The sequence below is a fragment of the Pristis pectinata genome, chromosome 8 (assembly GCF_009764475.1).
Source record: "Pristis pectinata isolate sPriPec2 chromosome 8, sPriPec2.1.pri, whole genome shotgun sequence".
NCBI classification, from domain to species: domain Eukaryota; kingdom Metazoa; phylum Chordata; class Chondrichthyes; order Rhinopristiformes; family Pristidae; genus Pristis; species Pristis pectinata.
The window spans coordinates 100,396,860-100,414,918 of record NC_067412.1 but is presented as its reverse complement, the minus strand read 5'-3'; the positions used below and the strand labels follow the sequence as shown (position 1 = coordinate 100,414,918).

At 38.6% G+C, this 18,059-nt stretch overlaps 1 protein-coding gene across 7 annotated transcripts in view; it reads right to left on the bottom strand.

Annotated features, from left to right (window-relative positions):
• Positions 1-4,543: 4,543 nt before the first annotated feature.
• The window catches only part of atp11c (ATPase phospholipid transporting 11C), a 126,633-nt gene continuing 113,117 nt past the window's right edge, over positions 4,544-18,059 (bottom strand). For 2 of the 7 annotated variants that reach the window (XM_052020998.1, XM_052021004.1), the window contains exons 29-30: positions 10,026-10,134; positions 4,544-5,746 (exon numbers count right to left, since the gene is read on the bottom strand). In XM_052020998.1, the coding sequence (XP_051876958.1) occupies positions 10,039-10,134 (96 nt within the window). In that variant the 3' untranslated portion in view covers positions 4,544-5,746; positions 10,026-10,038. Of the gene's footprint in view, positions 5,747-6,131; positions 6,172-10,025; positions 10,135-13,861; positions 13,953-18,059 lie in introns of those variants that run through there. The other 5 variants (XR_007956751.1, XM_052021002.1, XM_052021005.1 and 2 more) reach the window with 5 other exon arrangements.

Here is an 18,059-nt window from a genome sequence, read left to right as displayed (position 1 = left end):
CTCGAGATGAGTAAGATCATACATGAAAACAAAAGGTGTGAGGGTTAAGAAACGAGCAGTTTCAATGGGGAAATCTGGAAGCTGAAAGCCTGGTCAATAATGGGGCAAGTCTCTGCTGCTGCCGTTCTGCACTCTTCTTCATTTTACAAATATCATGGGACCAGTAATTAGACCAATGATCATTAGCTCAGTAGGTGTGCCTCAGGAACTCACAGGGTCCTTGTAGTAAATCACAGCACAGGCAGTTCCACACATTCTTTGCCATTGTGATATTTGGATTCAATGACTATTTCTAAACCTTTTGCCAATTTGATTTGAATTGTGAAAATGTTGATGACTCTCTAAATTGGCCATAACAATCCTGGATTTTAAGAACAATATCAACAGAAACACAATTGTTCACTGACACTCCAAACTGCATCTATCCCCCAAGAGCTCTCCCTCGCCTTTGTTTGAAGATTCAGATAAATAGAAGCATGGGTCTTCTGGAAGGATTTACTACCTATGGGTTTCACCAAAACACGATTGTAGTAACATCAACAGGTATCCACAGATTCCAGTCCAGATGAAGGGTCTTGACCCCAAATGTCGACTTGTCCGTTTCCCTCTACAGGTGCTGTCTGACCCACTGAGTTGGTCCAGCATCTTGTGTGTTGCTCCAGATTCCAGCATCGGCAGTCTCTTGTGTCACCTTCAGATCCCATATGAAATGGCAGTTTTCTAACAATCAACTATAAGGCAAACAACTGGCATCTGAAAGTGGACGCTGACGCAGGTTTGGCAGCGTCTATACGGCAGGAAACAGAAATATTGTCGAAAGCATAACATCAGAACCCACTGATGTCAAAAAGCACAAAGCACTTGGGGATGCTGACAAATGTGAACATGCTATATCTACATGCTGTGGAAGTCTCTCTCTGTACCACCCGGACATCCTTCATCCACATGGGTGGTCTCCCCAGCAATGTGGGAATTTCAGCAGAGGCACAGGATGTGATCCTGACCAAGGTGTTTGGGACGGAGCAAACCACAAGAAACAGGCACTGACATGCTTCAATTTATTCCACTGGAGACGGGCATTGACGGGCACATCCATTCCAGATCAGGCACCAAACCCCGTAATCCCAGGAATAAAACAGGACGTGTTAGCAATTCTTAGCAGGTCAGGCAGCATCCCAGGAATTTTGAGATTTATAGCTTTACAACAAAAAGCCTTCTCTGTCACGTATCCTTGGGTCTAACAAAGCTGGGATACAAAGACTTCTATCCCGTTGGACAATAATAAAACAATACATCATGGAAGATCTGAGCTATGGAAAGGCCAAAGCAAACAATTCAGTATAATGCCATTGGAAATGAGACAATTATAGAATTATTACAGTCTGGGAGGAGGCTATTTGGCTCATTGAGCTCACATTGGCTCCAGGAACAGCCCAGAATTAGTTTTATTATCACTGTCTTATATGTCGTGAAATTTGTTTTGCGGCAGCAGTACAGTGTAAAGACATAAAATTACTATAAATTACCAAAATAGTGCAAAAGAGGATTAACAAGGTAGTGTTCATAGACTGTTCAGAAATCTGATGGTGGAGGGAAAGAAGCATTGAGTGCTATTCTTCAGGCTCCTGTACCTCCTCCCCAACAGTAGTAACGAGAAGAGGGCATTTCCTGGATTGCAAGAGTCCTTAGTGATAGATGCTGCCTTCTTGAGGTACCACCTCTTGAAGATGTCCTCGATGATGGGGAGGGCTGTGCCCGTGATGGAGCTGGCTGAGTCTACAATGCTCTGCAGCCTCTTGTGATCCTGCAGATTGGAGCCTCCGTAGCCAGTGAGAATGCTCTCCACCGTACATCTGTTGAAATTTGCAAGATTCTTTGGTGACATACCAAATCTCTTCAAATTCCTAATGAAGAACTGCTGGTGTGATTGCATCAATGTGTTGGGCCCAGGATAAATCCTCTGAGATGTTGACACCCAGGAACTTAATGCTGCTCAGCCTTTCCACCGCTTACTCCTCAATGAAGACTGATGTTTGTTCTCCCGACTTCCCCTTCCTGAAGTGCACAATCAATTCCTCGGTCTTGCTGATGTTGAGTGCTGATGCTGAGTGTTGTTGATGTGACACCACTCAATCAGCGATGTATCTCATTCCTGTATACCTCCTCGTTGCCATCTGAGATTTTACTGACATCAATGGTGTCACCTGTGAATTATAGACCACTCCAGCCCATTTTGAAAGTGATGACTGAACACATTTTTGCCACCCTTTCAGGGAATGAAATCCATATGAGGATTGCTCGTTACATTACAAAAATGATCCTCCTGTTATCTCTGCCTTTTTTGTCTATCACCTTAACTCTGCATCCTCATATTCTCAACTATTCCATCAATGGAACAGTTCTTTATTTGCTTATATCAGTCATGTTTTGAATACTTCCATATTAAACTACCTCTCAATCTTTGCTGTTCCAATGAATTTCTCCAATTGTAACTGAAACCCTTCAACCTCCTGGATCATTTGATTAAAAAAGTCAGGTAAATCAAAGCTCCCAAGAACAAGGTATTTCTCCTTCGACAGAAATGGAAGGGTGAACTTAATTCACAATCTATGGAAAGTATCTGAGAGCACAATTATTGTTTTGACTGGTTAACAAGCACAAGACTGCAGATTACAAAAAATGAGGAAAGGTGCTTGAAAGTGCCAGAGGGTTACTAGGACATGGATTACCTCACTGACCTGTACGACCGGTATGCAAGACAAGTTTTTCACTGTACCTCGGTACAAGTGACAATAATAAACCAATACCAATAGGCGTAGAGAGCAACAATGAACAGAAAAGAATGACTATTCGAAAAGGAAGAATATATAAAAAACTAAAACACTTTCATAAGTTTACTTTCATAATGTTTACTTCCATAAGACCATTCTGTATTGCAATTTTTATGACTTATGCAATATTGCCTCTGAAAATAAAGGGTTGATCTATGTGTGGCTCTGCCTGGAATGGTAATATTTGTATTTTTTCAGGGGAAGACAAACATTTGACATTGCAGAATCAAAGCCAAGACTGAAATAGCATTATCAGAATGAGAGGAGTACTGGCAGACTCTTTCCTATTCCTGTGGGGAGCTGAAAAGTAAGGTATCAGGAGGAAGAGCAGTAAAATATAAATGTACAGATCAGATACATCAGCACATCGTACAATGGATATCTAATGGTGTGACAATTCAGCTCTTCAATATGAGATTACTAACATTAAATTTATTATACTCTTGAAATGTCAGAAGCAAAACAATCCACTTTGTAATGACTTAGCAAGGCCCTTAAAAACGTCCCACATGGTAGGCTGGTCCTTATGGTAAGAACACATGGGATCCAGGGCAAGTTAGCAAACTGAATATAAAATTGACTTGGTGGTAGGAAGCAGAGAGTGGTAGTGGAGGGGTGTTTTACATATTGGAGGCTGGTGACCAGTGCTGTGCCACAGGGATTGTTGCTGGGTCCTCTGTTGTCATACAGTATATATTAATGATCTGGATGAGAATGTAGGTGGCACGTTTAGTAAGTTTGCAGATGATAACCAAAATTGCAAGTATGGTGGACGGTGAAGATGGTTGTCCAAGATTACAACAGGGTACAGATCAACTGGGGAAGTGGGCAAGGCAACGGCACTTGTCTGAATTAAATTCCATCTGCCAAGTGATGCATTTTAGGAAGTTAAACCAAGGCAGGTCATACAGTGAATTGCTGGGCCCTGGAGAGTGTTGTAGAATAGACACCTTGGGGTACAAGTACACAGTTTCCTGAAAACTGGAACACAGACAAGGTGGTGAGGATAATGTATGGCACATTTGCCTTCATCAGCTGAGGCACTGACTATAACTGAGTTGGTAATGTCATGTTATAGTTGTACAAATGTTGGACGAGCTGCATGTAGCATTGTGTGCAGTTCTGGCTTCCACACTACAGGAAGGATGTGATTAAGTTGGGGAGTGTGCAGAAAAGATTCATAAGGATGTTACTTGGATTGGAGGGCTTGAGTTATCAGGAGGGATTGGATAGGCTGGGTCTGTTTACTCTGTAGTGTAGGAGGTTGAAGGGTGACCCAATAGAAGTATAAAAAATTATGAGAGGCATAGGTAGGATAGGTAGCCAGTGTCTGTTTCCCATGGTAGGGATGTCTAAAACCAGAAGGCACAAGTTAAGGTGAGAGGGAGGAGGTTTAAAGGAGATCTGAGGGGTAAATTTTTCCACAGAGCTCCCAGAGGCGGTGGTGGAGGCAGGGACAGTAACAAGACTTAAGAGGCATCTGGACAGGTACTTGAATGAGCAGGGCATAAAGGGATATGGAATTAATGCAGTAAATGGGATTTGTATCCACAGGAATGATGGTCGGCAAATACGCAGAAGGCCAAAGGGCCCATTTCTATGCTGAATAACTCCATAAACAAAAATAAAGTTTAAACAGTATAATAAATTACAATGCCCAGCCCAACCCCAAGCCAAGTGCATCACAACCATGTACTCATGAACCACTTGCATTATCATGAAAAGCTGCTGCCTTTATTGTTTGTGGCAAAATGACAAATCACCAGAGTTTAAGTTGTAAATGGACAAGTTATAAACTAAATATTTCTTAAGAGTAAGTTTATTCCTGTTATACAGCTTATTTATATATTTTATATATTTACAGTATAGTGTGTAATATATACTGTAAATATATATATAAATAAAATGATATAATGTCAGCATATATATTTATCAGACTGTAGTTCAATTAAGATCCAGACTTTGTGGTTTCTTAATAACTAGACTACATCTTATAGACTCCTATTTCTTTTGAATTATAAACATTATCAGACTTCCTTGTAGGAAAAAAAGTGAACAATGCTGGCTTATATTCATGCTCAAGACAGTTACCACAGTTTAGAGCTCACCTCAATTGCTACTTTACTAATTTCAATTAGATGGTTTTACATAAAACTAATTAATTCCACTGGAGGTATAGACAGGAAACACGTCTTCATTCAGCAGTATTCATGATCATTGGCATAGCATTAAAAAACCTTGCCCATCTGTCCAGACTATTGATTTTAGACCATGAAACATTTAAATTGCACTAGGAGAAAATAATACGTAAAAAAAAACTTGCCAGGAATATTTCTTTGTGCATCACTCTAACCCAGATTTAGCAAACAGTTTAATCCACTCAAAAGTAGCATTCATTTACAGGCAACATATCACTCAAGCACAGTAACTTGCAATACCTACTTATAAATTCGACAATCCCTGATTACTGAAATGGAGGATAAAATGTCATGGAAAAATGACAATTCAGATAAGTAATGTCAAATTGTTTTTACAAGACTTTTTTGTCCAAAATTGTGTTATGCACTGCATTACAAAGCCATAAAACAAGAGAAACTCAGTTCACTGATTAAATTAAAAGTGCATTCTCAGAACACAGAACACTTTATGGTTTCTGAGTCACCAGAAACACTTCACCAAAGTAAAATTCATATCCAGATACCCTTCAGATGTCCATTTAGGGTTACTTTCAAGCAGTTACCACCAACTTTTAATATCAGAGGCACTATTGTGTAGAAAGTGGTTTATTATGGATTTATCAATCCAACTGCTTAATTATTTCTTCAGAGCTTGTTCGAATCATCAGATTTTGGGATGAAAGAACCATCGTTAATATATCCAAATGCCAGCAATTCAGGCACTTCAAATCTTACACTCTGTAAAGAGGAACACAAAGAGTTACTTTCATCTTATATTGAACTGGTGTGTTAGATACATATATACAAAAGATAACTAATAGCTATCATGAAAATGATGAAAAGGTCAGTGGACATAAGGATACTCATTTTACTTATTCCAAGTGGATAAGTTTGTTTACTAGCAAATGGGAAGCCAAGTTACACTACCTGGGCACTTGCTCTAGTTAAAAAGAACATTTTTTAAGAAGTTTATGGAATTATTACATTTAGCAAGGTTCCTATTAACTGTGTGACATATATGGTTCATGTTTATCAGTAACAGGAGCTCATTGTCAATTCCAAACTTATTTTTTTTAAATATTGGAAATTATTGGATAATTGTAATTTAATTCAAAGGACTTACTGTGAAACCTTGACTGAATTTTACAAAGTCTTGCCACATGCTAGGGAAGGACAACAAAGAGACAAACTATTAATGGACCGCCCCTGAATAAGGTTAAACGGTAATTAGAATCCCCAGCCTGTTATAGTTGCCTGTACAGCAAAATAAAGATCTGCTAAGCAGGGGCAGTACTCCATCACTCAATTTACTAGTAGTCAAACTAGAGAAGGCCAAGGTGTGGCCTAGCATTTAGGTTTTCATGTGGTGGGGTAGAAAATATTTCTGTTTCAGAGGATTCAACAATTAGGTGGATGAGGATAAATTTTCCTGATGTTTAACAATGGCAGTTTTAAAGTGGAAGCAGGGGGAGCTCTTTCTGGTCTGGCCCTGTGTTAAGTGTTAATTGTTGCAGTGCATGCAGCAGGACTTCCAAAGCGAATCCACCCAGAGGAATCAGTTACATTCCCAGCTTATGCATGTGTGAATTTATATAGCATTTGAAAAAGAATGTTAAAATCATTTGTGCTCTGTGTGCAAGACATTTTTTTTTGATGGGTAGAAGAGATTTAATCCTTATTAGACTTTTTGTTCAAGATTTCTATTCCTTTAATTACTCCAGCAATTCCCAACTTTTAATTCACTAATCAGTATTCCTAATTAAGGAATATGACTTTGTGATAATGCTGTTAGATTGCAAGAAGATTGGAATCATCTGAAATTCCTATAATTTCCAACATATAACTAATTTGTTTTAAACAGATTATATTCCTCTGAAAATTTATTTGCATCTCAGTTCATAGCATAATTTCAGTTTATATCTTCTGGTGCAGCTAAAATACTACAACCCCTTGCATTTCATAGAATATGGATCATTAACAAAAGGGATAGTATTGCTTTATTTTGCTGTAATCTGTGTGCTAAATTTTAATTTCTTTAAAATACTGCATCAATGCATCTTCCATAATGCAAACTTCTCAGCCTCAATAATTCACAATCCAATACTTTCCCAACTACACACAACTCAATTTAAAAAACAAAATACTTCTATTTTTTTAAGAATAGGAAGCCATAGAGAAACATTCCTAACACTGGCCTATTTCCTGGTTAGTATGGGGATACCCACTGCTCCAAGCAAATCAAAATCAGCAAGAGAAAATAATGAGAACATTCATGTCAGGGCAATATCAAGAGCAAGATCAGATTGGCTTTTAGTTTGAATTTGGACCTTTTGTCAACCCTTCCCCACCCCATTTCCTATCTTTTTCTCTTAAGTACTTGGCTGTTATAAAATAATGGAAGTTTATTGTGCAAGACGCTATTTGCCTATTTTCTCGATTAGAGTCGTCCATTTCAACCCTTGAATCTGTTGCAGCGTTCTGTGAAGTTTCTGTCGCTTGAACTGCAAATGGAGCCAACTTCCTTTGCCCATACTGTTCCACATATTTGGTTTACAAGGCCCTGTCAATCTCAGACTTAAAATGAGTTTATCTGGCTCAATTGTAGTTCACAAAGGAGAGTTTCAACCTGTCGGTGGAGAAGTGTCTGCTAAATTCACCCCAGCAAGTCTAATTCCTTGGATCATACTGACCAGTACCGGACTCCCCAGTCAGCAGCAACGGTTTTTCTCCAGCCAACCTTACTTCACTTTAACACCTTAGAATTATACCATCTTTTTCATCTAGATGACAGCATCTAAATGATCATCAAATGTATGTCTAAAACAATAAATGTACTAAAGGATAAAATTGATCACCCAAATTCAGTACCCTGTACCTGCTTTCTCCTCATAACCTTTCATCTCTTTAGCCATATGTTACTTCTTGAATATATTTAATGATCGGACTTCAACTGTCTTCTCTTGTAGAGAACACCACAGGTTTATCATTCTCAGGTAAAGAACTTTCCCCTCATCTCAGTCCTAAATGGGTTATCCCAAATCCTGAGGTCGTTGAGAAGAGGGCGGTGTGACATAAACCCTTTCAAGATTTTTCCTTAGGCTGCATCATGGTTCCTTAGGCTGCATCAGGATATTCTTGTGAGAATAACTTGGGAAATGACAGACAACACAGCTTCAAAAAGAAAATCTTGTCTGACTAATTTCAGACACTTAAAATAAAGCTAATGATTACAATTAACTGATGGTGTAAAACATGAGAATCAAAGGTAAAACAGAACAACAGCTTTGCCAAGAAGCAAAGTGGACAATGGGGAACTGGCTTATAACATGATGGATGGAGAGTTTTGAGTGGACTATTCTAGGCAACATTAATTAAAATCTTAATTGAAATATAATTAAGTGATTTAAATAGGAAGTAACAATTTTAAATAAAAGACAGTTTATTGACATTACAGATAGCTTAGGATTTTTATCTTTGGAAAACAATCAGCAGAAAAAGACTTGCACCTTGTTCTTCAAAAATAGTTGAAAACAAATGGCAGATATCAAATTACTTCAAAGTTAAAGTAACAACATTATATGGAGAAGGAGCCAACCTATCAATGCACAAAGAAATTCACATATTTAAAAGATAAATAATTAATAGGGCAATACTGCTTGAGAGAATAATTAGGTTAAAGCTTTCAGTGTTCTATTGAAATAAGGAAGTTTGTTTTCAACATTCACTCGAAATCAAACTTTTTTCAAAAGGTTAATCTTCTAATGATGTAGTACTTTCTCAGTAATTCATTGGAACATTGAGACAGATGATCCACCAAGTTCAGGAGTGGGATGCAAACCCAGAATAATTTTAAATTGGGCAGAAGCCTAATTGATTTTAAGGTTGCTGACCCTACTAGAATGTGATTAAAAATAGCACTGCCTGTAATATCTAACAGTATACAGTTTGGGTCAGCAAGTTCATAGGTAAAATATATTGGAAAATGTGCTGCAGATGTTGGAAATCTGAAATAAAATCAGAAGATCCTGGAAATACTCAGGTCAGGCAGGATGTGAACTGTTTCTCTCTCTCCACAGATGCTGCCTGACTTGAGTATTACCAGTGTTTTCTGTTTTTATTTAGGATCAGAATGTGGTCCCCACTCAGCACTTGATCCATCATAAGACATTTAAACATTTACTTTTGTATCTGGGGTGGTGGTGGGGAAGGCATTCTAACATGAGGTTCCCTGATCCCACAGGTACTGAGTTACCATCAACTAAGCAAATGGTGAATTATAGGGGATGAAGTCAATTTCCACTAGCCATGAGTGTGCTCACTGACCATACAGATCACAGGGGATGTGCATGATGGGGTTCAATAGCAAAGCTATTTCATTGACGAATAAAAAATGGTTAACTGTGCACAAGGACGTAACTATGTCACCCCCCCCCCCCCAACACCCCATCTCCAAATGACCAAAGTTAGTGCACCTAGAATCTACCTATGACCTGTTCATTTTACATTTTAAATTCTTCACAGTGGATTTTCCCTGAAATCTTAAATATCACTTTAATGCATTAGTTCAGAATACACCACACGTAACATAATACGACACCACATAAACGGAGGTAACGAATGACATGCACATGATGGTTGCTTAGAAATGTTCTAGGCTGGATTATTGTGCCTCTCTTCAGAACAGATCCGGCATTTACCAAAGCAGCTTTGCATGCAGCAGACATAGCCGAAGCCATATTCATGTATAATGCACCAGCAACAAGCCCCACACCAACAGTAAACAAAAAGCTTGCGCAACTTTGTAAAACTGAAGCCCAGCAGCTGTTTATTCATCTGTACCCAGAGATATGGTTTGATATATTGCATAAATTATTCTTGATATGATATAACCATTAATCATCAACCTGCTTACAGGCATTCAGAATCATGGTAAAGATAACACCTTAAAATGAAAAAAAAATTAAAACTAATCCAAATGAAAGCTTAAACTAGGAGATAACTACCAAAATACCAGTACCTGTCAATGTCAATCATGACTCAATTGAGAAAGATCTTGCAAGAAGAGGTTCAACAGGGGATCTGGGGGTCGTAACTGAATCAGCAGCCTTGTTATAGACCAAATATTTCTGTAACAATGAGGTGAGAAACTTAGAATACTTGAATAACACAGATTGTGTTAGGTAATAATTATCTGGGAGTTAAGTCACTTCAGAAAGGGTATTTTCAGTTTTAAGTTTGCAATGAAAATAAATCTGAATACCTTTCACAAACACCTGAGTTAATATAGAAAAACTGAGGGGAGTGGATGGCTCCCTTTGAATTTAATTTGTATTAAGTTTTGCACCTAGTAGTACAAGTGCGAATTAATCAAATTGCTTAAAATATGCAAATAGCTGGTTCAATGTCTAAAGTTGCCATGAGTTTACCAATCCATTCCTTTACTTTGAAACTAAAAGTTAGGGATTTCAAGGTGAACAGAGCACATTTAAAACCCTTGTTTCTGGACACTTTCACTCTTTCTGAACATTGATCTCTTGGTACTTCACTGATGAGAACATTGGTCACATTAGAGCATTAATTGGGAGAGCCATCAAGCTGTTCCAAGAACAAATACATAATCAATGATCCCAAACTTTAGTTCACTCAAACAGAGCTCACTGACCAAATATCCCCATCTAGAGTTTTGCATAATTTTGTTTAAATTAAGAGCATTCAGACATATTATATAACCCTATTGCTACCTTGGGCAGCAGCTAGAGTCCTTTTTGTTTCTAGATCTCTGCCATGCTAAATTATAAGTGTTAGGATATACTAGATTGTTCACTGAAATATGCTAGCTAGATTAGCTTGGAGACAGTTCGAATCAACTCATTTTAGTTTCAAAGGACAAACACTGTCAAATTTGCATTGGGCTTTCCAATGCACTATCAGAAAAAAAATCACCATATTTTAGATTTGAAAAAACTGCAAACAAATGAATTACTGCATGTAGGCCAATTGTCACTCAAACCTTCTCAGCCATTTAACAAGATCATGGCTGATATTTCACTTTCAACAAAGTGATCAAACTGGAAATTTGGCTACTGGAGAAATTTACCACTGCAACATTTTACCTAATGGTCAGCTGGTTCATAAGAACCTTGTGCTAAATCTGTCCATTAATAGCATAGTTTTATCCAGCACATTACAATAGCATGATGCAGTATCTGGTCCATAATCTAATGACCAGGTGTTATTGAAGTCTCCTGTATGCAAACACCAAATAATTAATCTAATTCTTAGTCAATTTTTCAACTTGCAATCTAGGTTGATCTTAAATGGCACAGTTTGTGTTTTGTGGGATTTTGAATGGGTTTTCACATATTGCGATTCTATTGTTTGGCCATACAGATGGTATAACACTAACTGTAGCGGATAAATTGATATGACCTTGATTAAACATTTGAACAGAGAAAATGCATTTACGTTTCATAATATTTTTGCCGGCATAGGTAATTTAAAAAAAATCACATGCTGCTCTTGTTTAATGGCTCAACTCAAATTTCAAGTGCTCAGCTTGGTGACTGTTTCAAATGACATTGACCAAGAGCTTTCAAACCATTCAGTGGCATCAGGATCAATCTTGTCTTTAGAATGCTTGGTATACTTTCTTATATGAGAAATCTTCCATATACCCAAGAAGAGAATTTAGACTGCCTTAGTGGGTGCGTTTTAGCGCAGGTATTTAACCAGAAGTTCAGACTAATTCCTTACAGAGCTAGAGCAAGCCTTCTTTTGACTGATTTGCCGTGCCATCTTAGCTCTGACTTCCTAAATTATGTGGTTATTTGGGAAGAATTTCTGCCTCTGACCTCGGGTTTTTCTTCAGTGATATCCCAGCCTGTTAATCGTCAAGACTAACCTGAACCTTTGCAGATCTGCTGGATTCCTCAGACAGAAGTGTTGTTTCACGAGGAACAATTATGCAGGCTGGGCCTATAATCATTGTATTTCAGAAGAATGGTGGGGCAGGGGGGTGGGGGGAGGGAGGAAAAGAGGAGCTGAAACCTTATTGAAGCATATGGTTCTGCGGGATTCTAACAAGATATTTTCTAAGATAGTTTCCCCTTATGAGTGCATCCAGAGATTGGGAGCATAATTTCTCTCAGAAGATCATGAATTTCTAGAATTCTCCATCCCAACACAGTGGGAAAATGCAGCAAAGTAAGGTTGAGACAGGCTGACTTTTGGACTGTAGGAGAGTCAAAGGTTGCAGGGAACAGGGAGGGAAGTGGAGCAGAGGGGAAATGTGGCCTACTTCTGCTCCCATCTCTTATGGCTGAATTAGCCATAGCAAGTTGGATTAACAATTCACCAACTCTGAGTCACCATCCACTGTGGGCATAGTCCTAGTTCGCTATGTAATAAACACTATTCATATAAATTCTTGCTTGGAAAGCAAGCGTGTTCTTTACAACCTGGTTAGTGAGGAGATCAGTGCAACAAATAATGCAGGAGCAACGCCATCATCCTTCCGATGATAGCATAAACATACGCTATACCAGTCAACGGTGATGGCACTGGCTGCAGCTTAGAGTGGCAACTTAGCAGCTATGAGTGTCAAATTTTATACCAGGTCATTAGCTAACACTTTGGTCCCCAAGCTCAGAGCTCTCACATTTGTTCAGCTTGGTATTACAAGGCAAGCAAAGTTGTTTTGCTACACACCCGTCTTTTTCCCATTGAGGCATTATTAGCTATGGCTAGTGTGTGTTGAAATGCATCTAATAACTACTACTATCATCATCCAAGAATCAGAATGGAAAAGCAGTGGCTTATATATCTAGCCAGTTTGACCAGTAGCCAGCTTCTGCCATGTTGACGTTATCTATCAACCTAAAATCAATAGAATTATGAGTCAAACCGATGTTGGCACTCCCTTGCACTGGAAACTCTTAAAAATTGAATATACTGTTAGTGTGAGGCATGACTGGCAAAGCAAACAGCCAAGCACATACAATAGCAAGGCACGTTTAAGAAACTTAACATTGAACATGCTTTTAAAATGCACATGAAAAGTGAAATGATAACAATGATACTGCTTAAATTACATTCCTGTACTTTCCAAAAGCTACTGGGGCACCAAAACAAAACAGATGATCCAGTGTTAATAACCTTCCATTTACCCAATACAACACTGTACCTAGCATTTCTTCTTGTATACCAAGGTACACGTTGCATGATGAAAGGTATAGGACTTCCCCAGTTTTAGTGCTAGTTTTAATGAGCTAACACTTAATGATGAACCCATTTAGCTTTTGAAATATCAGGAAGGAAATCCTTGTAACAATTTACCAGATCTAATTATCCTGTTATACTGACATTACTTTTCAGTAGTTACTCATTGTGCTACTTGTGAATACAGACCAGCTGTTCAGGATTCATTTCCTTGCTTATAAATTTGTTTTGTCAGTGAGTAAATATTACAATATAAATGGCAGAAATCTACTTTTGATAGCTTGATGGCAGCTTGTAGATCCTGCAGCACTTAAAACTACTGGACTGCTATCAGGCAACAGAGAATAGACATGTTGGCTTTTAGAATCCAAACTAAAATATAAAAGCAGCCTTATCTTACAAGCTATCAACTAAGATTACTTGAAATGTCTAGCATAGCAGATTTTTCAATAAAGTGTAGGCTTAGCTTTTCAAAAAAAAAATTTATACACATGTAAGATAGGTCTTATTCAGTGGTGTGCATCTAAATAAGCAAACATGCACATAGAATCCATCAAATAAAAGGTGGTATAAATACAGTACACAACAGGTGAAAAATAATTAAACAAGTTACGCAGGAATAGGAAGAGAGATCACCTCAATCATTCCAAGAGAAACTCTGGTTGCTGGAGGTTTGGGAGAGCATAAAGACTGTAGACTGCCTGGAAGAAGGCAAGTGCTGCCTTGCCTGGTTCAGAGTGGAAAAGGAGGAGGGGGAAAGAAGAGAGACCCAAAAGGGGATTATCAGAAATATTTCAGGCAGAAGTACGTTTGAAGATTTTAAAGAAGGAAAGAAGTACAAGAAATCAAAATGTGGCATGAGAACATCCCACAAATCAACACATCTTTGAACAGTCATTAAATACCACAAAACTTATTACGGCACGGATTCTTCTGATCATCGCCTCCATTCAGATGCAATTGAAAATACTGTGAATAATTGCAACATTAATTGTCATCTTAAATTTAGCATTTAAAATATTATCTTGCTTGAAAATATTTCCACTTTGGAAAGGTTGGTTATTTTAATTACCAGAAAAATCTAGGAAAAATCAACAGGTGTGCTATTTAATGGAAATTTTTACAGTTAAGTTCAGAAGTGGCTTAATGCCATATTAGAAACTGAGAGTACTTGGGGGCAGGTATTTCATTAGTGCATCCTCAGGAAACTTAGTTACATCCCAATTGTTAAGTTTGCCTCATTTTGATTAATGGAATTGTGATCTAGGATTGAGACTGCAAATAGATCCATTTTAAACAATCAAATATTTCAGATAGGCATATCAAACCATCTGATACATTAAAGAAATTCCAATAGAAATTTCTGGTTAAAAAAAGTGCATGTAAGCAATTTGACTGTCAGTTGAACACTTCATTCATCATTGCAGCCCAAAGCAGAATTCAGTGGGTTGCCACTTCCAATGAGATTCCACCACCAGACCTTTTTCTTACTCCTTTTTTAGCATTCCAAAGGGATCATTACCTTTGCAACCAGGACCCAACTCTTCCATCACCACTAACTATCCCCCTTCTAACAGCAATTTTCCATGCAACTGTGGGAGATGCAACACTTGCTCATTGACCTCTTCCCTTCCCACCATCCAGGAACCCACACAGTCACCCCAGCTGAAGCAATTCACTTGACTTCTTCCAATTTAATTTTTGCACTCACTGCTCACGATGTGGTTTCCTCTACACTGGAGAAACCAAACGCAGATTAGGTGATCATTTTACAGGACTCCCTTTCTGTCCACAAGGGTGATCCTGAGTATCCAGTCCCCTATTACTTAAATTCTCCATCCTACTCTAATGATGCCCAACTTTAGAACATAGAACAGTACAGGACAGGAACAGACCCTTCGGCCCACAATGTTGTGCCAAATCAATTACATTAATAATAAAATGTCCAACTAAACTAATCCCTTCTGCCTACATAATGTCCATATCCTACCATTTCCCTCACATTCATGTGCCTATCAAAGAGCTTCTTGAATGCCCCTATCGTATTTGCCTCCACCATCACCCCAGGCAGTGCATTCCAGGCACCCACCACTCTCAGTGTAAAAAATTTGCCCCGCACATCTCTTTTGAACTTACCCCCTCACCTTAAATGCATGCCCTCTGGTATTAGACATTTCAGCCCTGGGGAAACGATGCTGCCAGTCTACTCTATCTATGCCTCTCATAATCTTATAAACCTCTATCAGATCTCCCCTCAGCCTTCGCTGCTCCCAGAGAAAACAACCCAAGTTTGTCCAACCTATCCTCATAGCAAATGCTCTTTAATCCAGGCAGCACCTTGGTGAACCTCTTCTGCACCCTCTCCAAAGCCTCCACATTCTTCCTATAATGGAGCGACCAGAACTGAATGCAATACTCCAGATGTGGCCTAACTAAAGTTTTATAAAGCTGCAGCATAATTTTCTGACTCTTGAACTCAATGCCTCGACTAATGAAGGCAAGCAGGCCATATGCCTTCTTTACGGCCCTATCAACCTGTCTAGCCACTTTCAGGGAGCTATGAACTTGGACCCCAAGATCCCTCTGCTCATTAATACTGTTAAGGGTTTTGCCATTAACAGTGTACTGTCTCTTTACATTTGATCTCCCAAGGTGCAACACTTCACATTTGGCTGGGTTGAACTCCATCTGCCATTTCTCCGCCCATATCTGCAGCTGATCTACATCCTGCTGTATCTTTTGCCAGTCTTCTACACTATCCAAAACACCACCAATCTTCGTATCATCTGCAAATTTACTAACCCACCCATGTACATTTTCATCCAGGTCATTTATATACATCACAAACAGCAGAGGTCCCAGTATGGATCCCTGAGGAACGTCACTAGTCACAGACCTCCAGCTAGAATAAGTCCCATCGACCACTACCCTCTGTCTTCTACCGGCAAGCCAGTTCTGAATCCAAACGGCCAATTCACCTTGGATCCCATGTATCTTAATCTTCTGGATGAGCCTCCCATGAGAGACCTTGTCAAATGCCTTACCAAAATTCATGTAGACAACATCCACAGCCCTACCTTCATCAATCATTCTCGTCTCCTCGTCTAAAAACTCAATCAAGTTAGTAAGGCATGACTTGCCCTGCACAAAGCCATGCTGACTGTCCCTAATTAGGCAATGGTTTTCCAAATGCTCATAAATCCTATCCCAAAGTATCTTCTCCAGTAACTTCCCTGCCACTGACGTGAGACTCACCGGTCTATAGTTACCAGGATTATCCCTGTTTCCCTTCTTGAATGATGGAACAACAGATCAAAGAATGGTATGTCATCTTTCATCTGGGTATATTATAGCCATTGACCCTCATTACTGGATTCATTGCATACCTTCAAACCATAAGAATTCAGTTTGTGACTTCTGAATTCCCAGAGCAGAAAATAACCTTCCAATTCTTTTGTAGTTAGTTTTTAATGCTCCGAATCACCAAAAAGTCAGCACAAAATGTGCCCTCCCATGGATGTACCTTTGATTCAATTATTTTTCTTTTCTGTCCCCAACTGGCAGCTTTCAAAGTAACCGTAACCTTGACAACCTTGGTTTGCACCCATCACGGGCAATCTTTCCACCTCTCCCCATCTGCAACTTAAAACACACTTGTCTCTTGTCATTTTCCAGTTTTGACGAAAAGCTCTTGATCCAAAATGACAACCGTTTCTCTCCACACTGATGCTGCCTGAACTTCTGAGTGTTTTCAACATTGTGTTTTGGTGTCAATAAGTTGCTGCTTGCAAATTTCAGGATGACTTACCACCTGGCTACATCTAGATTACTGTGCACAGCCCTGTGCAAAAACATTACAGGCAAGGCAGGACTAAAATAGCCTACGAACTTCAAAACATGCAAACAATCAAATATATTAAAGAAAATGACTGCATAATTTTATTGTCTAGATTCTGTATTTTAAACCCACTTCCTCTCAGCAAGTGAGCACCTATTGTAATAATGTTTAAGCGTTAGTTTTTTTTACTGACGATTGACAGTTAAAATTTAAATAAGATCTGAGGGGCAAGGTTTGCCACACAGAGGGTGGTTGCTATATGGAAAAAGCTGCCAGAGGACGTGGTGGAGGCAGATACAATTACAATGTTTAAAAGGCATTTGGACAGGTACTTGGATAGGAAGTGAATGCAGGCAAATGGAGTTAGTATAGAAAGGCTTCACAGCATGAACGAGTTGGAACAAGGGGCCCATTTCTGTGCTGTATCACTCTGACTCTAAAATGCTAGCCAACCAGAGTTCAGCCTGGAGTTCCAAGAACAGAAAGTGGTCTTTCCAGAAGCTAGATTTTAATGCTCCAAATCATCAAAAACTCAGCACAAAATGTGTACATTACTCCTTCAGGGTTGCTAGGCTTAGTTATTTTATATATAAAGTTTGAGGGTTAGGAGAAAAATAATTTATTCTGCTGTTATATTAATTAAGAGATCATCATAGATCACTATTCCAAGAATGAAAATATTTTCACCTAGGAAGTGCTTCAAAAATCCACAAAGAATTCCTGTATTTTAATTAGTGTAATTGAAAGAAATCTGTAATTAAGAAAATCACATTCGGTCACTGAAACATAACTTTTCCAGATTTTTCTAGAGAATCTTACATGAAAGCTAAAGATATTACCCTTGAGATTTTTTAGGAAATCAATGTGATTAAGAGAATTAATGTTTTGCAGTGCTTCACAAAAAGAAAATCTACAATTAATGCACATAAATTTCACTTACACTCTAGGAAGTCATACTGAATGAAGAGACCCACTGAAAAAAAACTTTGTTCTTCA